The sequence below is a fragment of the Mus caroli genome, unplaced genomic scaffold, assembly GCF_978045245.1.
Source record: "Mus caroli unplaced genomic scaffold, Mus_caroli_1 scaffold_13, whole genome shotgun sequence".
Taxonomy (NCBI): Eukaryota; Metazoa; Chordata; class Mammalia; order Rodentia; family Muridae; genus Mus; species Mus caroli.
This window is the reverse complement of record NW_028227268.1, coordinates 92,316,320-92,341,923: the sequence shown is the minus strand read 5'-3', so window position 1 is coordinate 92,341,923 and position 25,604 is coordinate 92,316,320. Positions and strand designations below refer to the sequence as shown.

General features: G+C 39.4%; 2 protein-coding genes across 4 annotated transcripts in view; one reads left to right on the top strand and one right to left on the bottom strand.

Moving 5' to 3' along the window:
• Asb3 (ankyrin repeat and SOCS box containing 3) overlaps window positions 1-25,604 on the top strand; it is a 200,381-nt gene that overhangs the window by 30,324 nt on the left and 144,453 nt on the right. The window lies entirely within an intron of this gene.
• Erlec1 (endoplasmic reticulum lectin 1) overlaps window positions 1-25,604 on the bottom strand; it is a 64,519-nt gene that overhangs the window by 16,214 nt on the left and 22,701 nt on the right. The window contains exons 12-14 of one of the 3 annotated variants that reach the window (XM_029483047.2): window positions 25,074-25,151; window positions 24,762-24,837; window positions 15,991-18,872 (exon numbers count right to left, since the gene is read on the bottom strand). In XM_029483047.2, the coding sequence (XP_029338907.1) occupies window positions 18,855-18,872; window positions 24,762-24,837; window positions 25,074-25,151 (172 nt within the window). In that variant the 3' untranslated portion in view covers window positions 15,991-18,854. Of the gene's footprint in view, window positions 1-15,990; window positions 18,873-21,159; window positions 22,053-24,761; window positions 24,838-25,073; window positions 25,152-25,604 lie in introns of those variants that run through there. The other 2 variants (XM_021176495.3, XM_085829044.1) reach the window with 2 other exon arrangements.

The following is a 25,604-nucleotide window of genomic DNA, read 5'->3' as shown; positions in this document are numbered from 1 at the left end:
AAGGGAAGTAGACACAATAAAGAAAACCCAAAATGAGGCAACGCTGGAGATAGAAACCCTAGGAAAGAAATCTGGAACCATAGATACGAGCATCAGCAACAGAATACAAGAGATGGAAGAGAGAATCTCAGGTGCAGAAGATTCCATAGAGAACATCGGCACAACAATCAAGGAAAATGTAAAATGCAAAAAGATCCTAACTCAAAACATCCAAGAAATACAGGACGCAATGAGAAGACCAAACCTACGGATAATAGGAGTGGATGAGAATGAAGATTTTCAACTCAAAGGACCAGCAAACATCTTCAACAAAATTATAGAAGAAAACTTCCCAAATCTAAAGAAAGAGATGCCCATGAACATACAAGAAGCCTACAGAACTCCAAATAGACTGGACCAGAAAAGAAATACCTCCCGACACATTATAATCAGAACAACAAATGCTCTAAATAAAGATAGAATACTAAAAGCAGTAAGAGAAAAAGGCCAAGTAACATATAAAGGCAAGCCTATCAGAATTACACCAGATTTTTCACCAGAGACTATGAAAGCCAGAAGATCCTGGATGGATGTTATACAGACACTAAAAGAACACAAATTCCAGCCCAGGCTACTATACCCAGCCAAACTCTCAATTAACATAGATGGAGAAACCAAAGTATTCCACGACAAAACCAAATTCACACATTATCTCTCCACGAATCCAGCCCTTCAAAGGATAATAACAGAAAAAAACCAATACAAGGACAGGAACCACGCCCTAGAAACAACAAGACGGTAATCCCTCAACAAACCTAAAAGAAGACAGCCACAAGAACAAAATGCCAACTTTAACAACAATAATAACAGGAAACAACAATTACTTTTCCTTAATATCTCTTAATATCAATGGACTCAACTCCCCGATAAAAAGACATAGACTAACAAACTGGCTACACAAACAAGACCCAACATTTTGCTGCTTACAGGAAACTCATCTCAGAGAAAAGGATAGACACTACCTCAGAATGAAAGGCTGGAAAACAATTTTCCAAGCAAATGGCATGAAGAAACAAGCTGGAGTAGCCATTCTAATATCTGATAAGATTGACTTCCAACCCAAAGTCATTAAAAAAGACAGAGAGGGACACTTCATACTCATCAAAGGTAAAATCCTCCAAGAGGAACTATCAATCCTGAATATCTATGCTCCAAATACAAAGGCAGCCACATTCATTAAAGAAACTTTAGTAAATCTCAAAGCACACATTGCACCTCATACAATAATAGTGGGAGACTTCAACACACCACTTTCACCAATGGACAGATCATGGAAACAGAAACTAAACAGGGACACAGTGAAACTAACAGAAATTATGAATCAAATGGATCTGGCAGACATCTACAGAACATTTTATCCTAAAACAAAAGGATATACCTTCTTCTCAGCACCTCATGGTACCTTCTCCAAAATTGACCACATAATTGGTCACAAAGCAGGCCTCAACAGATATAAAAATATTGAAATTGTCCCATGCATCCTATCAGATCACCATGGACTAAGGCTGATCTTCAATAACAAAATAAATAATAGAAAGCCAACCTTCACGTGGAAACTGAACAACACTCTTCTCAATGATACCTTGGTCAAGGAAGGAATAAAGAAAGAAATTAAGGACTTTTTAGAGTTCAATGAAAATGAAGCCACAACATACCCAAACTTATGGGACGCAATGAAAGCATTTCTAAGAGGAAAACTCATAGCTCTGAGTGCCTCCAAAAGGAAACTAGAGAGAGCACACATTAGCAGCTTGACAACACACCTAAAAGCACTAGAACAAAAGGAAGCAAATTCACCCAAGAGGAGTAGACGGCAGGAAATAATCAAACTCAGGGGTGAAATCAACCAAGTGGAAACAAGAAAAACTATTCAAAGAATCAACCAATCAAGGAGCTGGTTCTTTGAGAAAATCAACAAGATAGATAAACCCTTAGCCAGACTCACTAGAGGGCACAGGGAAAGCATCCTAATTAACAAAATCAGAAATGAAAAAGGAGACATAACAACAGATCCTGAAGACATCCAAAACACCATCAGATCCTTCTACCAAAGGCTATACTCAACAAAACTGGAGAACCTGGATGAAATGGAGAAGTTCCTAGACAGATACCAGGTACCAAAGTTGAATCAAGATCAGGTTAATGATCTAAACAGCCCTATATCCCCCAAAGAAATAGAAGCAGTCATTAATAGTCTCCCAACTAAAAAAAGCCCAGGACCAGATGGGTTTAGTGCAGAGTTCTATCAGACCTTCAAAGAAGATCTAATCCCAGTTCTTCACAAACTATTCCACAAAATAGAAACAGAAGGTACTCTACCCAACTCATTCTATGAAGCCACAATTACTCTGATACCTAAACCACAAAAAGACCCAACAAAGATAGAAAACTTCAGACCAATATCCCTTATGAATATTGATGCAAAAATCCTCAATAAAGTTCTTGCTAACCGAATCCAAGAACACATCAAAACAATCATCCATCCTGACCAAGTAGGTTTCATCCCAGGGATGCAGGGATGGTTCAATATACGGAAATCCATCAACGTAATCCAGTATATAAACAAACTCAAAGACAAAAACCACATGGTCATCTCGTTAGATGCGGAAAAAGCATTTGACAAGATCCAACACCCATTCATGATAAAAGTCTTGGAAAGATCAGGAATTCAAGGCCCATACCTAAACATGATAAAAGCAATCTACAGCAAACCAGTAGCCAACATCAAAGTAAATGGTGAGAAGCTTGAAGCAATCCCTCTAATATCAGGGACTAGACAAGGCTGTCCACTTTCTCCATACCTATTCAACATTGTACTTGAAGTCCTAGCCAGAGCAATTCGACAACAAAAGGAGATCAAAGGGATACAAATTGGAAAACATGAAGTCAAAATATCACTCTTTGCAGATGATATGATAGTATATATAAGTGACCCTAAAAATTCCACCAGAGAACTCCTAAGCCTGATAAACAGCTTCGGTGAAGTAGCTGGATATAAAATTAACTCAAACAAATCAATGGCCTTTCTCTACACAAAGAATAAACAGGCTGAGAAAGAAATTAGGGAAACAACACCCTTCTCAATAGTCACAAATAATATAAAATATCTTGGTGTGACTCTAACTAAGGAAGTGAAAGATCTGTATAATAAAAACTTCAAGTCTCTGAAGAAAGAAATTATAGAAGATCTCAGAAGATGGAAAGATCTCCCATGCTCATGGATTGGCAGGATCAACATTGTAAAAATGGCTATCTTGCCAAAAGCAATCTACAGATTCAATGCAATCCCCATCAAAATTCCAACTCAATTCTTCAACGAATTAGAAAGTGCAATCTGCAAATTCATCTGGAATAACAAAAAACCTAGGATAGCAAAAACTCTTCTCAAGGATAAAAGAACCTCTGGTGGAATCACCATGCCGGACCTAAAGCTCTACTACAGAGCAATTGTGATAAAAACCGAATGGTACTGGTATAGTGACAGACAAATAGACCAATGGAATAGAATTGAAGACCCAGAAATGAACCCACACACCTACGGTCACTTGATCTTCGACAAGGGAGCTAAAAACATCCAGTGGAAGAAAGACAGCATTTTCAACAAATGGTGCTGGCACAACTGGTTGTTAACATGTAGAAGAATGTGAATCGATCCATTCCTATCTCCTTGTACTAAGGTCAAGTCTAAGTGGATCAAGGAACTTCACATAAAACCAGAGACACTGAAACTTATAGAGGAGAAAGTGGGGAAAAGCCTTGAAGATATGGGCACAGGGGAAAAATTCCTGAATAGAACAGTAATGGCTTGTGCTGTAAGATCGAGAATTGACAAGTGGGACCTCATGAAACTACAAAGCTTCTGCAAGGCTAAAGACACCATCAATAAGACAAAAAAACCACCAACAGATTGGGAAAGGATCTTCACCTATCCTAAATCAGATAAGGGACTAATATCCAATATATATAAAGAACTCAAGAAGGTGGACTCCAGAAAGTCAAATAACCCCATTAAAAAATGGGGCTCAGAACTGAACAAAGAATTCTCACCTGAGGAATACCGAATGGCAGAGAAACACCTGAAAAAATGTTCAACATCCTTAATCATCAGGGAAATGCAAATCAAAACAACCCTGAGATTCCACCTCACACCAGTCAGAATGGCTAAGATCAAAAATTCAGGTGACAGCAGATGCTGGCGAGGATGTGGAGAAAGAGGAACACTCCTCCATTGTTGGTGGGATTGCAAGCTTATACAACCACTCTGGAAATCAGTCTGGCGGTTCCTCAGAAAATTGGATATAGTACTACCAGAGGATCCAGCAATACCTCTCCTGGGCATATATCCAGAAGATGTCCCAACCGGTAAAAAGGACACATGCTCCACTATGTTCATAGCAGCCCTATTTATAATAGCCAGAAGCTGGAAAGAACCCAGATGTCCCTCAACAGAGGAATGGATACAGAAATTATGGTACATTTACACAATGGAGTACTACTCAGCTATTAAAAAGAATGAATTTATGAAATATCTAGCCAAAGGGATGGACCTGGAGGGCATCATCTTGAGTGAAGTGACACAATCACAAAAGAACTCACACAATATGTATTCACTGATAAGTGGATATTAGCCCAAAACTTAGGATACCCAAGATATAAGATACAATTTGATAAACGCATGAAACTCAAGAAGAATGAAGACCAAAGTGTGGACACTGTGCACCTTCTTAGAATTGGGAACAAAACACCCAGGGAAGGAGTTACAGAGACAAAGTTCGTAGCTGTGATGAAAGGATGGACCATTTAGAGACTGCCGTATCCAGGGATCCATCCCATAATCAGCTTCTAAACGCTGACACCATTGCATACACTAGCAAGATTTTGCTGAAAGGACCCAAATATAGCTGTCTCTTGTGAGACGATGCCGGGGCCTAGCAAACGCAGGAGTGGATGTTCACAGTCAGCTATTGGATGTATCACAGGGCTCCCAATGGAGAAGCTAGAGAAAGTACCCAAGGAGCTAAAGGGATCTGCAACCCTATTGTTGGAACAACATGATGTACTAACCAGAACCCCGGAGCTCTTGTCTCTAGCTGCATATGTATCGAAAGATGGCCTAGTCGGCCATCAATGGAAAGAGAGGCCCATTGGACTTGCAAACTTTATATGCCCCAATATAGGGGAATGCCAGGGCCAAAAGAATGGGAATGGGTGGGTAGGGAAGTGGGGGGCGCTATGGGGGACTTTTGGGATAGCATTGGAAATGTAATTGAGGAAAATATGTAATAAAAATATTAAAAATCAAAAAAAAAAAGAAAATATCTAATAAAAAAAACCAATACAAAGTGGTGGGTATTATAATTAAGGAAAAAAAAGTCTTGCTAGGTATAGTAGTCTGGGCTGATAATCTGTTGTCTCTTAGAGTCTGCAAGTCATCTTCCCCGGCTCTCTGACATTTAGAGTCTATGTTGAAAAGTTGGGTATAGTTCTAATAGGTCTGCCTATAAATGCTAGTTGGCTTTTTTCTTTTGCAGCTTTTAATATTCTTTTTTTTTTTGTTCTGTAAATTTAGTGCTTTGACTATTAAGTGTCAGGAATTTTCTCTTCTGGTCCAATCTATTTGGTGTTCTGTAAGCTTCTTGTATGTTTATAGGCATTTCTTTCTAGGGAAATTTTCTTCTGTGATTTTGTTGAAAATATTTTGTGGGTCTTTGAGCTGGGAGTCTTCTTTTTTTAATTACCGTTATTCTTTGGTTTGTTGTTTACATAGTATCCTGGATTATTTTGGATGTTTTATTTCAGGAACATTTTATATTTAACATTTTGTTTTTGTTTTTGTATTTTGAGACAGGGTTTCTCTGTGTAGCCCTGGCTGTCCTGGAACTCACTCTGTAGACCAGGCTGGCCTCAAACTCAGAAATCTGCCTGCCTCTGCCTCCCAAGTGCTGGGATTAAAGACGTGTGCCACTACCGCCTGGCTAACATTTTCTTTAACTGATGTGTCAATGTTTTTCTATCATATCTTCTATGCCTGAGATTCTTTCTTCCATTTCTTGTATTCTGTTGGTGTTGCTTGAGTCTGTAGTCTCTGTTCTCCAACCTAATTTTTTTTTTGTATTCAGAATTCCCTCCATTTCTGCTGTCTTTATTGCTTCTATTTTCATTTTCATGTCTTGAACAGTTTTATTCATTCCCTTTACCAGTTTGTATTTTTCTGCATTTCTTTAAGGGATTTATTCATTTTCTTCTTAAAGGTCTTTATCATCTTCATAAGGTTGACATGTAGGAAGGCACATGACACTTTACATGAGGACTGAAATGCTATATGTATTTTTGCTCTAATTTGTTAAGAATGTTCATCTATACAACACAAAGCTTAAGCAGATTTTTTTATTAGACATTTTCTTCATTTACATTTTAAATGCTATCACCAAAGCCCCCTATAACCTTCCCCCGCCCTGCTCCCCCACCCACCCACTCCTGCTTTCTGGCTCTGGCATTCCCCTGTTCTGGGGCATATGATCTTCACAATACCAAGGGCCTCTCCTCCCATTGATGGCCGATTAGGCCATCCTCTGTTACATATGCAACTAGAGACACAGCTCTGGGGGTACTGGTTTGTTCATATTGTTGTTCCACCTATAGGGTTGCAGACCCCTTTAGCTCCTTGGGTACTTTCTCTAGCTCCTTCATTAGGGGCCCTGTGTTCCATCCAATAGATGACTATGAACATCCACTTCTGTATTTGCCAGGCATTGGCATAGACTCACAAGACAGAGCTATGTCAGGGTCCTTTCAGCAAAATCTTGCTGACATATGCAATAGTGTCTGGGTTTGGTGCTGATTATGGGATGGATCCCCAGGTGGGGTAGTCTCTGGATGGTCCATCCTTTCGTCTTAGCTCCAAACTTTGTCTCTGTAACTCCTTCCATGGGTATTTTGTTCTCCATTCTAAGAAGGAACAAAGTATCCACACTTTCTGATTTCTTATCATGCAATATGGCATCATTAAAGATAGCCTCTGTAGTTAAGTACTGTGTTCAGGCCTGCCCCAGCATAGCTGTAGCCACTTTGATCCATATCTGTGAGTCATTGACAGGAAAATAATTTAACTCAGAGCAGGGTTAAGCTGACCATATACACTGTTATGTTCTGAGGCTTACTGTTGTTATTATTATTATTATCATTGGAAACTCCCCAGCAATAGCTTTTTCTCAGGACTAAGCAAGATAGAGGTCAGCTTGAACTGTTACATCTAAACTACTAAAGAAATTGAAAAAAATGCCAACCACCCTACAGCATCTGCTTATGAGCTCATTATGATTTTTCCTCTATATAAATTGATCCTGAACAGTGTTTATGGTCATAGCTTTCTGCTCCTGAGTTTGAGCTACAGGCCTTGCTCTATAAGTCTTGGTGTGTGTGTTCAATAAATCAGTCCTGCTTAACTGAGATTAGTGTCTGAGTGGTTTGTGTGGTGATTCCTGAACCCCAACAACTGCAAGTTTCTATGTCCACATTTAAATTATGAGACATGAAAAGACTAAGCATTCCTCCAGGGATTTTGCCACCTATTCTAGAGGAGGTTGGGGTAGATTAATGGAAGTGGCTGAGTTACATCAAGTTAGGCAGGATTATGACCTTGTTATTTTCACTTGAAATTAAACATGATATAAGGAAATATAATTGGGTATCAAGTTGGCAAAGGCAGGGAATCTTCTGATAATTAATTTTAGTTGTCTACTTGACTGGATATGGAATCACCTTAAGAGTCAAGCCTTTGGAAATATCTGTGAGAGATTTTCTTGATTGTATTAGCTGTAGTGGAAATCAAGGCAAGTGCAGATATCAGAAGGTGGGAAGGATTTTTGCTTTCTGCCTTCTTGCCTTTGTATATTTGTGGCAAGTTCATCTGTCCTATTAGTGAGTTCAACTATTCTATTGTTGCTAATGCTTCTGCTACTGCCATTCTCTGCAAATGGAACACAGCTTTTAATAGTTTTTCAGAATCTTCCAGGCCTTCAGTGCTAGATTGCAATTGTGATTGTGATACATTCATCCTGATGGACTGAGTAGTTACTACATCCTCAACCTCTAATGTAAAAGGCAGTTATTGTTGACTATTCAACCTGTATCATGTCTGGTAAATTCTCTTTATATAATATACATACTGCTTTCTAGAGAATACTCAGTAACACAGTTAATTGTGCTTTAATTCTCACTTCTCTTCTGCCAAGAGGATTAAGTCAGATTTCTGGAAGAGGGCTTCTTTCCTTGTCATGACCCTAAGATGTCCCTGTCTTTTTGGCTTGTGGAGGCCAAAAGAGGATGTCAGAACTTGTGGAACTGGAGTTCAAGTGTTGTGAGCTGCCTGATGTGGGTGCTTGGGTCCAAACCCAGGCCCTTTCTAAGAGTTGTAGGTGCTTATAACCATTGGGGCATCTTGTCAACTCCTGAATTAAAGATTTTAATAAAGAATTGTCCACACAAAAATAAAGCTCTTGCCTTAAAGGGAATAGAGATAGTTTACTCAAATACCACATGTAAGAGACAATGGGCTAGGAGCACTCATTTGGGCTAGCCCAAATTTCATGTTCCAGTATAGTGATTGCATCACAGAATTTTTATGGTAACAGAACAAAGAAAGTTATAAACCAAAATACTTTGAAAATACACTGCTGGAAGCATCAGTTTGGTATGAGTGATGGTACAGAGACACTACTTGGTAATCAGAAAGATGTACTAGGAATCAAACTGCCAAGGCCCCAGAGGAGTGGGCAGAAAGGAGCAAAATGGTGTAAAAGCAAGAATTTTTATGACACCTGGCAGGGTGGGGTTCTGAGCTAATACATGACAGACTGGTATCCTTGCCTGAGGTAGTTGACTTTTGAGGGAAGGTGAAGGGAGTTCCTGGAAAATTAAGAGTGGTTTCTGAGAGATAGGAACCTGATTTAGGAGATCTGCTTTTCTGGTGAACAGAGAAACCTTGTTTGCCCAATAACAACCATTCTGTTTTCAGAGACAATATCCTTCTGTTTAGGAAAATACCACTATGTAGACAGCAGCACCTGCCAAAACTAAAACAAAGGCCTAATCCATCAAAGACTAAATTTATGGGAAAGTCTTTAAATGGACTAACCTTGTTTTTTGAATTCTTTTTTCCTCTTTTTTCCATTTTTTATTAGATATTTTCTTTACTTACATTTCAAATTTTATTCCTTTTCCTCATTTCTCCTCTGAATCCCCCCATTACATTCCCCCACCTGCTCACTAACCCACCCACTTCCACTTCTTTGTCCTGGCATTCCCCTATACTGGGGCATCGAGCCTTCACAAGGCCAAGGACCTCTCCTCTCATTGATGTCCCACAAGGCCATCCTCTGCTACATATGCAGCTGAAGCCTTGAATCCCTCCTTGTGTTTTTTTGGTTGGTGATTTAGTCCCTGGGAGCTCTGGGGGTACTGGTTGGTTCATATTGTTGTTCCTCCTATGGGGCTGCATAGTATCAGCTCCTTGGATACTTTCTCTATCTCCTTCATTGGGGACCCTGTGCTTAGGCCATCCAATGGATGGCTGTGAGCCTCTACTTTTGTATTTATTAGGCACTGGCAGAGCTTCTCAGGAGGCAGCTGTATCAGGCTCCTGTCAGCAAGCACTTAATGGCATCCACACAAGTGTCTGAGTTTGGTAACTGTATATGGAATGGATCCCCAGGTGGGACAGTAACTGAATGTCCTTTCCTTCAGTTTCTGCTCCAAATTTTGTCTCTGTATCTCCTCCCTTGGGCATTTTGATCCTCCTTCTACCACTCCTGGGCATATACTCAGAAGATGCTCCAACATGTATGTAATAAGGACACATGCTCCACTATGTTCATAGTAGCCTTATTTATAACAGCCAGAAGCTGAAAAGAACCCAGATGTCCTTCAACAGAGGAATGGATACAAAAAATGTGGTACATTTACACAATGGAATACTACTCAGCTATTAAACATGATGAATTAATGAAGCTCTTAGGCAAATGGATGGAACTAGAAAATATCCTGAGGTAACCCAACCACAAAAGAGCACACATGGTATGCACTCACTGATAAGTGGATATTAGCCCAGAAATTCAGAATATCCAAGATACAATTCACAGGCCACATGAAGCTCAAGAAGAAGGAAGACCACAGTGCAGATACTTTGGTCCTTCTTAGAAGGGGGATCAAAATAGCCTTGCTTTTTGAATTCAGTACTTCTACTTCTGACTAACTGTTCTTGTTAACTGAAGAATGTCAATCCAGGACATGGTTTTTGTGCTTAAAAATCTCACACTGAGAAAGGCTCAGGACTACACTAGGATCCCAAACACCCAGAAGAGTGGCCAGCTGGAAAATACTTTCTATTGGCCTAAACCCGTATCCTAGCAGTCTTGGATAGGGATAATCTCTTGTGTACTGTGTGGGAGCATTGCCTGTAATAAAAATCTAATGGCCTATTAGCAAAAGGCAGGAAGAAGTAGATGGGAGTTCTGGTAGAGAAACTGGAACTCTGGAAGATAGTCAGAGGTGGAAGATTCACCATCGGGACTCTGAGGAGATCTGACATATGAAACTGAGAAGGAAATAGCCAAGTGGCTGAAATCAGGTTAAAATCAATAAGATAATAAGTTGAGAATTAGTCAGTGAACCTGTCTAGCTTATTGTCTATGCATTTATTCATAAATAAATAAGCCTCTGGGAACTGGGTGTGGGTGGAAAAGTCCTCATTTACATTCTACTCTGGTGAATACCCCATAATAGTAACTGCTGAGCTATTTCTCCAGTGTTCCTGCCTACTTTGAGTCAAGGTCTGGCTGTGCAGCCCTGGTTGGCCTGCCTCTGCTTCCTGAGTGCCACTGTGCCTGGCCATGTCCTTAAGTTTTGTAGCATAGTACATGGCAGAAGTGTCTCACTGAGTCCTTCCTTTACAGGCTGAGAACAATCTTGGCTGCTGTGATTTTTTTTCCAAATCAATAAAATTATTTGTTCCTTGTATTCTGGGAGGTTTCTCGAGAAAGCCCCTGTAATCAAATCTGAAATTTTAGTCCTTTTTAAAAGTCCTTTAGAATAGTAAAGGACTCTCTAACAGGCCTGAGCGTGGCAAACATGTCACTGGTAGGTCTTAAATTTTCTCTTTCCTTCTCTCATGCTGAACTGTTAGATTATATTCCTAAAACTAGACACCCAGGTCTTATTTGGCCACTTCCTTGTGGCTAACTCATCCTTGAGGCTCACCATCAAAGTTCAGCCATCAAAATTAATTATTGGCTACTCTGACTTATATGTCCAATCACGACTTACCAATATACCATAGCACCAACTTCCCTCTTCTGCTTAAAAACCATTCCTGCAGAGACACCTGCTGCTGTCTTTGTCTGATCTAGCTCCTGCCACAATTGTTCCATCTGGGATAAATCTTTGTGCTGAGAATTTGATGCCTTGGTGTGTTCTATGCTGACTCCAAGATTCCTTTAAATAGTATATGTTGGTTACGAAGATGAATCCGTAAATAGAAGTGGTTGCCAAGCCTGATGACCTGAGTTTGATTCCTGGAACACACATGGTGGTTCTACTCCTTTGAGTTGCCCTCCACACAAGTACCATGGCATATGTATTAGTATCAGGGTTTTCTAGAGTCACAGAACAGATGGAATGTTTCTATATAGTAAGGAAATTTGTTGTGATGACTTACAGTCTGTAGTCCAACTATCCCAACATTGGTCAGCTGTGAATGGGAAGTCCAAGAATCTAGTAGTTGCTCAGTCTCATAAGGCTGGTTGTTTCAGCTTGTCTTCTGTAGAAGTAGATTCCAACAGATGTGCTGGTAAATGCCAGCACTTGAAGAAGAGTCCTTATGCAGGTCTCCAGCAGAAGGTGTGGTCCAGATTAAAGGTGTGTACCACTACACCTAGATCTGGGACTTGTTTTGTCCCAAACTGACCTTGAACTCTGAGATCTCCTTGCCTTAGTCTCCTGGAATTAAAGGCAAGTACTACCTTGGCCGGGCCTAAGCTTTTCTATGCCTCAAGATCTCTATGCTAAGATCCAGGTCAGAAACTTGTGTCTTCCTGCCTCAAGATCTGGATCACAAGTGAGCCCCCTCAATTATGGATTGTAGTTCATTCCAGATATAGTCAAGTTGACACCAGGAATAGCCATTACAGCATACATACATATTTTACACATGTGCACAAAAAAAGCACACACACACACACACACACACAAACACACACACACACACACGTGACTACACACACACACACACACGTGACTACACACACAAATGTAATACAAATTTAAAAATAATGTGTCTCCTTTTCATAGAGAAGGTTCTTTGTTTTTCTTAATATTTTGATAGGACACCAAACATTCAATTTATAAGGAGGTTATAGATTAAACCTTTAGTTATTTTTCACCATTTATTAGTGCAATTTATTGATTTAAAAATATCATTCTACAGGACTGAAGATCTAAGGCACAATGAGAATTTCATACAATAGGTTCACTGAAATACTAGTATTAGTGTTTTGATTATGTAATTTATGAAAGATTATGTTCCTGTGAGGAGAAATGTTTTCTTTTTCTCCAACATAATATTTTTATTAATTATTTTGGAATTGCATACAATGCACACTTGCCTCTCATTCCTCCCAGGTCCATCCTTCCATCTTTCTCCCCCTCCGCCCTAGAAAAAGGAAAGGAGGAAAAAAAAAACCCCCACCAAATCCAATTTGTGTTGCCCATATACTCAATTAGAACATGGTCAAACTCCCAGTGGCCAGAACCTTACAGAAACCCAATCCTTCCCCACCAGAAGCCATCAACTGTGAAGAGCTACACTTCAGCATCTTTATCACAGTTTTAAAGGATTGTCTTTAATAGCTTACTGTCTGGGCTGTTTCTATTTATTTTTTCTTTATTTTGGTGGGGATTTGGGGGTTGTCACAGAAACCTTCAATGTCCCTCATTCTCAGTTATGAATCTGCAGTCACTGATATTACTGCAAAAGCAGCTTCTACCTCAAAGCAGCCTCAGGCAATGTGGATCATGAACTCTGGAGGAAGCAAAGACCACAGACAACATGGTCTTTGGTGGCAGCATGGACTCTATAAATCTTCAGGGAAGTCTTAATCCAGAAAATGAACTTTCTTCTCTTGGTTGGATATCTTATTGTTGCTCAGAGCCAGGGTGATCATAGGGTTGGGCATCATGTCTGGGGGCAGAATCTTTCAGAGCTCTAGGCTGCTGTACACCACCCTACCCTCGGTGCAAGCTTTACTGTTGGTATCCCATGCATGGTCATTTTGTATCTTGTTTTCAGTTCTTGGGCTGTGCCCAGGCCAGAGCTCACATTTCCCATCCCACCCTTGCCCCAAGCAAGGTGAGCAGCACCAGCAGGAGGTGATAGGGCAAGATGAGTCTGATGGTGAAAAGAGTTGGAGGATAGGTTCTACTTATGACGTGCTGTTTTTTTTAACCTCACCTAAGTTCCCCTATCTGTGGCCTCTGCTGTGTCTCTAGTTCTGCTTCTCTCAACTGTTCACACTGTTCCGGTCTCAGACTGCCTTTTTCCTTTGTTCTGAAGACACTGCTTGCTCTGCAGACTCAGCTGCTGCAGCCTTGTCTCCCCCGGAGGCCTCTGTGGATCTCTCAGGCTCCTCATAGCAGTGCCGGGACCCCGTAGGTGACAGTAGCCACTGTCATATTCTTCTCTGAAATATATTTTCTTAGAAGACTTATTGTATTTTCAATTATATGTCTGTACATATCAGTGTATGGGTATGTATATGTGAATGCAGGTGAGTACTAAGGCCAAAGAGAGAATTGGATCCCTGAAGTAGAAGTTTCAGGAGGTTGCGAGCCTTGTGACATGGACAGCCCAAGACTGCAATTACTGGCCCTTGTCACCCTCACTTGAGAATTTGAGGCCAGGCAGTGGTTTCTCATGTCTTTAATCCCTGTACCCTCGAGGCAGAGGAAGGTAGATCTTAGTGACTTTGAGGCTAACCTGGTCTACAGAGTTTTTAGGACTGTCAAGGCTACACAGAGAAACCTTATCTTCAAAGATAACAAACCAAACCAAACCAACCAACCAACCAACCAACCAAATAAAAACAAACAAAAAGAAAGCATTTGATTTTTGATTTCACTGGAGTCCACAATTGAAAGACTGAATTTTATTTTATTAAAGTTTTTACTGGTTATTTTATTTATTTACATTTCAAATGTTATTCCCTTTCCCAGTATCCCCTCTAAAAACCCCCTATCCTATGCTCCTCCCCCCTGCTTCTATGAGGGTGCTCCCCCACATATGCAACCACTCCCACCTCACTGCCCTAAGCTGGGGCATCAAGCCTTCACAGGACCAAGGGCCTCCCTTCCCAATGATGATAAGGCTGCTACACATGCAGCTATAGCCATGAGTCCCTCCATGTATATTCTTTGGTTGGTGATTTAGTTACTGGGAGCTCTGAGGGGTCTGGTTGGTTGGTACTGATATTGTTGTTCTTCAGCTCCTTCAGTCCTTCCCCTAAGTCTTCCATTGAGGTCCCTGTACTCAGTCTGATGGTTGGCTGCAAGCATCCGAATCTGTATGAGTAAGGCTCTGGCAAAGCTTCTCAGGAGACAGCTATATCAAGTTCCTGTCAGCAAGCACTTCTTGGCATCAATAATAATGACTGAGTTTGGTGGCTGCATATGGGATAGATCCTCAGGTGGGGGAGTCTCTAAATGGCCTTTCTTTCAGTCTCTGCTCCACTCTTTGGAGCAATTCTGGGATAAAATTTTGAGAAGGGTGGGTGGACTCATCCCTCAACTGGGGGCTATGCCTAACATCTGGATATGGTCTCTACAGGTTCTCTCTTCCCTTTGTTGGCTATTTCAGCTAAAGTCATCCCCATTGACATCTGGGACTTTCTGTTGGCTACCCCCAGTTCCCCATCCCCCATTGCTACACACCTCTGTTCAATTTTCTGACCCTCAGTACATCTCCCCTGTCTCCTCCAACACCTGATCCTGCCCCCCTTTCCCCTTTCCCTCCTTTCTTCCTCCCAAGTCCCTCCCACCATCTACCTCCCATGATTATTTTTCTCTCCTTCTAAGTAGTACTGAAGCATCTACACTTTGGTCTTCCTTCTTCTTGAGCTTCATATGGTTTGTAAGTTGTTCATAAGCTCTGTAATATCCACTTATCAGTGAGTACATACCATATGTGTTCTTTTGTGACTGTGATACCTCACCCAGAATATGTTCTTTTGTGACTGTGATACCTCACCCAGAATATTTTCTAGTTCCATCCATTTACTGTCAAATTTCATGAAGTCATTGTTTTTAATGGCTGAGTAGTACTCCATTGTGTAAATGTACCACATTTTCTGTATCCATTCCTCTGTTGAGGGATATCTGGGTTGTTTTTAACTCCTGGCTATTATAAATAAGGCAGCTATGAACATAGTGGAGCATGTGTCCTTATTACATGTTGGAGCATCTTTTGGGAATACGTCCAAGAGTGGTATAGCTAGGTCCTGAGGTAGTACTATGCCCAATTTTCTGAGGGAACTGCCAGACTGATTTCCAGAGTGGTTGTACCAGCTTGCAATCCCACCAGCAATGGAGGAGTGTTCCTCTTTTTCCACATCCTCACCAGCATCTGTTATCACTGAGTTTTTGATCTTAGCTATTCTGACTGGTGTGAGGTGGAATCTCAGGGGAAAGACTGAATTTTAAAGGACTTTGTATTTTGAAAGAGATGGGCTATTTTAAAGGGACTGAAATTTTAATGCATTTGAATTCATAAAGACTGTGGGATTTTAAAAGTTATTTATGTTTTTAATGTGAGATCTTGAGGATGAATGAAAAAGGAAGGGTTGTCGCTTAATATTATTGTTTTATTTAGGGTTTACCATGAAGAGATACCATGACCAAGAGAACTCTTAGAAGGAAAACATTTAATTGGGGCTGATTTACAGTTTCAGAGGTTTGTTCAGTCCATCATCACCATGGGGGTGGGGTGGGGGAAGCGGGCAGATATGGTGTTAGAGGAGCTGACTTTTATCTATTTTAATCCAAACACAGAAGAGACTGTATGCCACACTGAGGGCTTTAGCATATATGAGGCCTCAAAGATTCACATCCACAGTGACACTTCCTCCAAAAAGGCTACACCTACTCCAACAAGGTATAGATTCTAATAATGTCACTCCCTATGGGACAACCATTCAAATACATGAGCCATATCTATTCAAACCACAATAGTGATGTTAATAGTTAAGTTGATAAGGAGTCAGTTGTACTGTCTAGTTTTGTATCAACTTGACACAAGTTAGAGTCATCAGAGAGAAAGGAGCTTCAATTGAAGAAATATCTCTGAGATTCAGTTGTAAGACATTTTCTTAATTAGTGATCAATGAGGGAGGACCCAGCCCATGGTGGGTGGTACTGTTGGAATAATATAATAAATTCCAGCGTCGGGTTTTACTACGTGCATAAATGGTTTATGTTCCTGAATGAAAGGCACACACAGAGCCTTTATAATTTGATATGCTTTAAGCAGCACAATAGTTGGGCCACTGTCTAACCTCCATGTGGTTAATCTACCTCCTGCCAATAATTCTGAGTTATTACTTACTAAACTCTATACTCTATGTAGGCTGCCCTGGGCCCAGAGGGCTGCCCGACTGGGCTGTGCTCTGGGCCTCACTCTCCTGGCCTTTTCACATGGTGGGCATGCCTCTCTGTCCTGCACTCTTTTCAGGTATGGCGTTTCTTTTCTCCTCTACACTCTCCCTTCATGGTGGGTCTCTCTTCCTCCTCTCTCCCAGTCCCAAGCCCACAAAATTCCAAAAACCAACCTCTGTCAGCCCAGCTATTGGCTGATGGCATTTTTAGTTACCAATCAGAATCAACTGGAGTGGTTTCCAGAAGCTATGTGCAGACACTCGTGTAAGGAGATCTGGGGACCGAAATTAACATTAGACAATAAGCAATGTCAGGCCAAACCCACTACATGGTGCCAGCTCTGGGATGGTGTTCCTGTGTTCCATAAGAAAGCAGGCTGAGGAAGCCATGTGAAGCAAGCCAATAAGCAGCATCCCTCCATGGCCTCTGCATCACTCTTACTTCCACGATCCTGTCCTGTTTGAGTTCCTATGCTGACTTCTTTCGTGGAGGACAGCAATGTGGACGTCGGAGCCAAATAAATCTTCTCCTCCACAATTTGCTTTTTGGTCACAGTGTTTTGTAGCAACAATGGAAACCCTAACTAAGACACCGTGGCTCAGCAGTTAAAAACACTTTCAGAGGATTTGAGTTCATTTCCTATCACCCACATGGCAGCTCATAAAACCCTTCTTAACTCCAGTTCTAGGGGATTTGATGACTTCTTCTGACTTCTGCAGGCATCATGCAGGCACATGTTAAACATGCATACAAGTAAAACACATAAGATTCACACACACAAGATAAAATGTAAAATAAAAAATGCAAATATATGTGTGTGGGTGTTTTGTACAGCATACATGAAGTGCCTCACAGAAGCTGAAGGACTTCCTGACTGGCATTATGAACAGCTGTGAGCCATCATGTGGACGCTGGAAATGGAACCTGTGTCCTCGGTAGAACAATGAATGCTCTTCACTGCTGAGCTATCTCTCCAGCTCCTACTGTGTTATCTCTAGTATTTCTGTTTGGAGCTATGATTCTGTTTTGTTTGAGAAAAGGTGTCATTCTGTAGCTAAGGCTGGCATTGAACTTGCCATCCTCCTGCTCCTGTACTGGTACTACAGGTATCAGAGACTGAAAAGGAGAGGTCCCAGGGCGGCATACAGGTTTCTATTCAGTTTTGAGGCAGTTTGTTCTTGGGTTAGAGATAGTCTACAAGCCCAGCGGTGTCTAGAATTGCAGGTAAAGCCAAAAACATTCACAGAAAATTTACATGCAAAGCCTTCTGAAGACCAGCTGTTAATTTCTGATACTCTGATTTGGAGGGTTTGGCATATGTTAAATCACTGGAAGTGAAGCTCCTAAGTCAGTGATTCTCAACCACTGACTCACTGGAGAATTTATTAATATTTGACTTTACTTAGTGTGTATGTGTATTTAAAACACTGAGAATTAGTTGGTATCAAAATCAGATCAAATCAGTTGGTACCAAAAACTGAATCAAAGTTCATTTGAAACACAGGTTCTTAAAACTCTGTTCGAACCAAGCCAGTTTGGTAGGTATGGAATAGCAAGCACCTAACTTAACAGAAACTGTACTTGGAGAACGTCTTCTCAAAGCACATTAGGTTTGTTATAGCTGAATCATCCTACTACCTTAGTAATTCAGCTGCTTATCAAGTCAGAAGCTAAACATTTAGAAACCACAGGAGTCTTCATGGACTAGGTAAGAAAACATAATCTAGAAGGGATATGGGCATACCTAGACTAGCCCTCATCCTTAACTTCCTACAAGTCAGAATTAATTGGATAGCAATAAATTCACAAGTGCTTTAGTTTCCAGGTAAGCAGATGGAACTGTCACTCCCAGGACTATTAAAGGTGTCCTCCTCTAACTGGGTCCAAATTAGGTTGCCACACCTCTTCGTTTAGGAAGTTCAGTAAGTTCTTGCTGAATTTCTTGATACAATTTTAACATACATAGTTGTGTGTGATATTAATTTGACAAAATTATAGTGTTTTTACTTTATCAGTTGTGCCTTGTCAGTGATGCCAGATGGACTGTGTTGTTTGCAAAGTACAGAGTCACCCTTCTGTCTTTGTTTCTACTCAAATGCTGCTTGTAAAATGGAGTCTCAGAGTTGAGGCACAGCCTGAAAAACCAAAAGTAACAAAATATAGCTTGCTTTCAACATCTATGCTGAAAAATCACAACCCCTAGACAGTCTCCAAATGAGGCCATTTACCAGAAGGACCAAATGATTGCAAGGCTGGAACTTCAATCCCATCCAGTGACACCTCTCCCTCTCCTACCCCCCCCCCCCCCCCCGTGTGTGTGTGTGTGTGTGTGTGTGTGTGTGTGTGTGTTAGGGATGGGTGGGTTTCACACTCCATATAAACTTTTGAATTCTTGAGATCTGAAGAGTGTCCATATTACTAGACGGAGGAAGTATAGAGTATAGAAACTGAACTCTATCCCAACCTCCTCGCCTTATTTACCTCTTTAATTTGACTTTATTAGTGCTTCTCTCCTTTATAACTATTAAACTAAGTATTTACCAGAGTTCTGTGAGCCATTCTAGCAAACTTTTGAGAAAAAGTAGTAGGTCTGGAGACTGATTTATAGCTGTCTGGTAAAAGGTATTAGAATCCAGGGACTTCATAGATGGTTCGGTGTTTAAAAACACTTGCTCATCTTTCAGAGGACCTGAGTTTAGTTCCCAGCACCCACTTTGGGTAGCTCCCAACGGCCTGTAACTGTATGTGGTGCACATATAGGCAAATAGGCATGCTTACACACACACACACGCACATACACGTATATAAAATTAGAACGTGGTACTTGTAATATTTGTAGCTGACATCCGATGTGGGGCAAATTTGTAAGGTTGAATCCTTTTACCTGTGACATATCCAAGTAGGTAAGCATGGGAACTAAAATCAATTATAGGGTACCCAAAGGTGCTGAATGTAGTTGGTGTAGAATAAGAAAGTTTACATATTTTTTGTTATATAGGGCATTCTATGCTATGTAGGAATAATTGATTTCTCACCCTCAATCTCATTCATAATAACCTAATGTTATTATAGTGTAGACCTAGGTTTGAACTTAAAGTCCCTGCCTTTACTACGTATTGCTTCTTACTAAAATCTACAAACAACTTAAGTTGGTCCTTACCTGGAACTTAGTATGTAGACCAGGCTGGCCTCAAACTCACAGTAACCCTACCTGCCTCTGCTTTCTCAAGTGGGCATAAAAGGTATGCCCAGCTTGCATTTTTTTTTTTTTTTAAAGAAAGTGTCTCATCTCAGTCACTCTTTCTAGATTAGCCTAGAATTCACAGTGTATGGCAAATCAGATTGGTCTCAAATTCATGGCAATACTTCTCTGTTTTCCAAGTTCTGGGGTTAAGCCACTGTGTTGAGCCATTTACTTTTTTCTTTTATTCATTTCTTGTGCTGTGCTGGGAATGGAATCCAGGATCTTGAGTTTGCTAAGCAGTCTACCAATGAGCTGCATCTCCAGTCTCCAGCCATAAATTCTTTTACCTCCTAGACTTACCTTACTGCTGTGATCCCTAAATACAGCTCCTCATGTTGTGGTGACCCTCAACCATAAAACTTTTTGTTGCTACTTCATAACTGTAGTTTTGCTACTGTTATGAATCATAATGTAAATACGTTTTCTGATGGACTTAGGTGACACCCCTCCCCCATGAAAAAGTCATTTAACCCCTAAGGGGCCCACAGGTTGTAAACCACTGTCCTAGACTGCTTTACCACTAAACTCCCCACCCCAGCAATAAAGGCATTGAATTAATTAAGTCAATTGTAGGATACCCAAAAGTGATGAATGTAGTTGGTGTAGAATAAAAAAGTTCACATATTAATTAATTATTAGCTAATTAATTAATTTCTAAGACAAGGTCTCCTGCAGCCCAGTCTGGCTTCAAACTCACTATGTAGCAGACTTTGAACATCTGATTCTTCTAGTATCTACTTCTCAAGTGCTGGCATTACAAGTATATGCCATTAGGCCTGGTCATAAACCCTTTCTTAACATAGCTTTTATCAGAAATACTGGTTTTCAGGAGTATCTGGGCCACCTTTTATTTTGACTTTTTAAGATAGGCTTTCACTTTGTTGACCTGGTTGGTGCAGAACTGGCTATCCTTGGTGTAGACCAGGCTATCTTTGAACTTTCTGATCCCCCCGCATCTTAGTGCTGAGAACAAAAGCATGAACCCCAATATCCAACTCTTTATTTTTGTTGTGGGAGACTGAACTGAGGGCCTCAAACATGCTCTGCCTCTAAAGTATTCTCTCAGTCCCTATGGCCACTTTTTTGTCCTTGTTCAGATACATATGTATAAAATATATACAAAAAGGATAAAGGAGAAAATAAAGTAACCGAATAATCTGCCACTAATTACATGAAAAGACTGCTTAATAACATTTTATTCTCTTTAAAATAAATATTGTGCTGTAAAGCTGTTCAGAACTAAGATTTATACTATACAGCAGGCACATACGAGAGCCAGCACAGTGAATTTTAGAATGAACCATTCTAATGTAGAGATGAGTCACGAATTGCCTGCACTAGACATGTACTCTGTAGTAAACTCATTCATGGTAAGAATCATAAAAGTTCAAGAAAAAGAGCAACCTCTCATTTAAAAAAAAAAAAAAAAAACAAAACCGTTTCTTGAGTGATCTCAGGTTATCTGTGAGGCTCTCCTCTATTTCCACTTCTAGTTTAGTGCTTGACAGAGAGCAACTGTCACAGAAACATTTGATGAAAGGATTTCAGGCACTAGAATTTTATACATTTTATGTGGCCCCTCATTTTACACAATCTTCTAGAAACTTCTTTCTAAATTATCTTTACTTCATTAGCTTGTCATATATGCTGTAATTTATTCAGTAAGTATATTATTTAAAATACTTTAACAAGTACAAGGAATATGACATTTGATAAGCTGGACTAAACTGCTTGGATCAGATTTGTTTTGAAATTACATTACCCAAGCAAAGCCAAACGCAATCAGTTCATACAAGAGCAAAATGAATGAAGTGAGACAAGGATCTGCCTTACAAGTTTATCTGTAGTCTCTTATATACACGTGAATTTCACAGTGTGGTTGCCAGTCCTTTTTTGTGATACTACAGACAAGGTCCAATGGTGAGACTCTACAATGAGATGTGCTCAGGAGAAAGTGATGATTTTCAATCATCTTTCTTTCTTCCAACTTTAATATCTTTTAATTGGGGAGAGAAAGAAGTCCATTTTCATCAGCTGTATCTAGAATTTTACAGATTACTGGAGATTCAACCTGAAGAATAATAATATTAGAAAGTTGGTAAGGTGAACATTTCCTCAGTATCTTCTCAAAGAATATATTTGCTAAATATGTAAGGTCCTGATTTGGATAAACCTCCCAACATTTTTCCCTACAGATGAGGCTCTTTTCTCTCTCTCCCCAGCCTCCTTCCATTTTTTCTTTTGAGATTGTGTCATGCTATGTATTCCTCCCTGACTAGCCTTGAACTTCTCTTTTGGCAATCCTGAGTGCCAATTTTCATGATGCCTAACATAAATAATAAAGCTTTCTGAAAAACAAGTTTAGTCACCCATATAAAGGCATTATAGCTGAAAATATTTTTATTTCTCAGTAACTATGGAAAAGGAGACAGAAAGAACAGGAAGATAGAAGTTTGCAACCAGAGTTACGTCACTGAAGCAGGAAAACACTATGGCAAAACCATCAGTTCCATTTATAAGGCAAAGGAAACACTAACTTAAAGGATAAATTATTTGTTATAATAATTGTGAAAAAACAAAACAACAAAAGAAAAAACCAAACATATCAGGGGAAACAGTAGAGAACATGTGCCCAAAGAGAATTTAACTAGAGGAAAAGAAATAATAAAAATCCAATGGAAATATTAAGAGATGAAAAGTGTATCACAGATGTACTGGACATGGCAAATGAAGTAATTAGTGAAGCTGGTGAAGGTTAACAGAAATGACTTGCCTTTAATCATGGGATGGGACAGGGGTGGGGTGGAAATAAAAGGAAGTTTTTGAGATTCTGAGACAGTTTCACTTATGTATATTTAAGTAATTTCAAAAACAGGGAAAAATGAGTAGGGCAAAAGAAATCTTTGAGAATATAATGGCAATTTTTTTTTAAATGTGCATGAATTTATAAGTCCTAGAAGCTATGTACAGTTCTAAGAGAATAAAAACAGAAAAAGGCACACTTAAAACAAGTCAGTCAGTATTATAGAGTCTCTAGAAGAAAATGTTAATAGGGTGTGTCCATGACTGAGGCAACAAAAAGTTCTTGGAACACAAAATACAGTAACCATAAAAGAAAAAAGAAAAAAAAAGTCAATATAATATAGTTTTATCAGAAGACAATGAACAAGAGGAAGCCAGAGTATGTAAAAGGTGTGTACAATACAAAGATTTTATATCTAGAATATTTTTCACCTTCTAGAATCAAGCAATCGGAAGTAAGTATCAACAGCAAAAATACTCGAGTAAGAGACTGACACAAACTCTATTCTTGAACCAGTAGTCAGGCTCCCTTGAGCCTCTCTCAAATTATATCTTTGTCCACGTCTCTAGCCTGACTAGGCCACTTATAGCAAGAGAGAGAACTGCCACACTCAATATCTGATTACTCTGGCTGGCTTTAGTAAGAAGCCTAGATCCAGACTGTTCTTTGTGGTTTTCTGTTTATTAAATCTTCTATGCAGCCTAGTGGCTATTGATTCTGAGCTCCTGTCTCTTCTGTATTCAGAGTTGAGCCTTACCTGTTTCTTATTTTATCTATCTACCTATCTACCTGCCAATCTATCTATCTATCTATCTATCTATCTATCTATCTATCTATCTATCTATCTATCTATCTATGTATCCATCCATCCTTCCGGAATTTCATATACATAAACAATGTATTTCAATCAAATGTCCTCCCTGTAGTCTTGGTACTAATGAAAATACTACTGAATAAAGTCTTCCTAACCATTTTAAGATGTAACAGTATAATCTTTTGTTTAGTAAAGCCTGGCTAGATGTAAAATTTCACAAATATAAATAAATACCAAAATGACATGAAAAGGTATTCAGTATCATTAATTGTACGAGGAATGTAAACTAAACCCACTAAAATGACTAACAAGAAAGACTGAAAAAGAAAGCTAGTGAGGAGACAGAGGGAATGCACTCTCATGTACTGGTGGTAGGAGATTAAATAACAGTAGTATTTTGGTGAGTCATTTGGTAGAAGGCATTTTTACTCATGCCTTAGAAATTCCACCCACAGATATATAACCATAAGGAATGAAAACAGAGAGGCCTTATTCATCATAACCAAAAAAAATGAAAAATGAATTAAATGTCCATCTGTAGAAGAGTATTCTTACACAAAAGAATAGGATTTGGCAATGCAAAGAGAACAAAGTACTGATGTATTCAACATCACTGAGTATGAGAATCCAGACACACAATGGAACTCCATTCATGTGGCATTCCAAATAAAGCAAACCTAATCTATTTTATGAGGAACTAAAAAGAGGCATCTTTTGGATACCTACCTGATCAGGGGTATGAGACAACTTCCTGTTGTGGCAAACCTTATTTTGGATGATATTTACAATGCTATTTAAAATTGTTAAATAATCGAACTCAGCATTTAAGATCTGTGCTTTGAGACAGGATCTCATATATGCCAGGCTGGCTTTGATCTTGAACAACTTATTCTTTTGCCTCTACCTCTTAAGCTCTGGGATTACAGGTGCACTCCCATATCTGGTTGGCTTTCTGTGGTGATAAGAATTAAACCCAGGGCTTCTAGCATGCTAGACATAAAGAATGCCCTTTATTGATTTAACACAAAAAATTCAAATATGTCCAACATTTAATTCTTTTCATTTGGTGGTATTGGGACTGAATCTTGGACCTCCCACACTCAAGGTAAGTATCCTGCCACGTAGCCCCTAAATGAACTCTTGATTATTTTAATTTTACTTACCCCAAGAATATACTGGCACGAGTGAGGCTCTAGCATGTACACAGTAACAGCATGAGGAGAATCTGATTCTTTACACCTAAAATACAGAGTGCTTTAAGGTACTGCCTATGTCATAAAAAGCAGGTATTTTTGTTATCCTATTAATCTATAAAAACTTTAAGTGGACCCAGCATAACTTAACTTAAATTTAATAATTTAATAACTATTTAGTTATTTTAATTTAAAATACAATATAAAAATTTATTTAGTTATTATATCTTATGCAAAACTTTTGTCAATAAAAAGTAGGTAAAAGAGAAGGACTCAACTTACTTTAGTTTTACAGTCACTTGTCTGGGTTTGTCAGTTATATCACAAATATCCCCATTTCCATAAAAATGTGACACCATCCTGAATTGGAGAAACATACAAGCTTTATTACAGTTTAATTAGTTAGAATAGCTGTAATGGATAGGTGAGAAGGTTACATCACAGAGTCAAGAGTCTATAAGGAAAATACAAATTAGAGAAACTTTGTATTATCTTTCTTACAGGTCAGATTCAAAGTTTTTTGAGCTTGGTATGGTAACTCAAATACTTCTAATAGCAGCCCTTAGGATTTCTGTGAGCTTGAGGCCTATCCCAACGAACCAACCAACCAATCAACCAACCAATCAATCAAAACAAAGTAAGAAAAGTTACTGTTTTAAAGATACCCACTTGCCCAGCTAGCATATTGTTTGGTGAAACAATTCTTCCTTTCTGTTTTCCATCAAGGTGATCCCATTACACACTTTCTGTATGTGGTACAAAAAAAAAAAAATCAAAAAAAAATCAAAAAATATATTAAAGACTCTGCCAAAA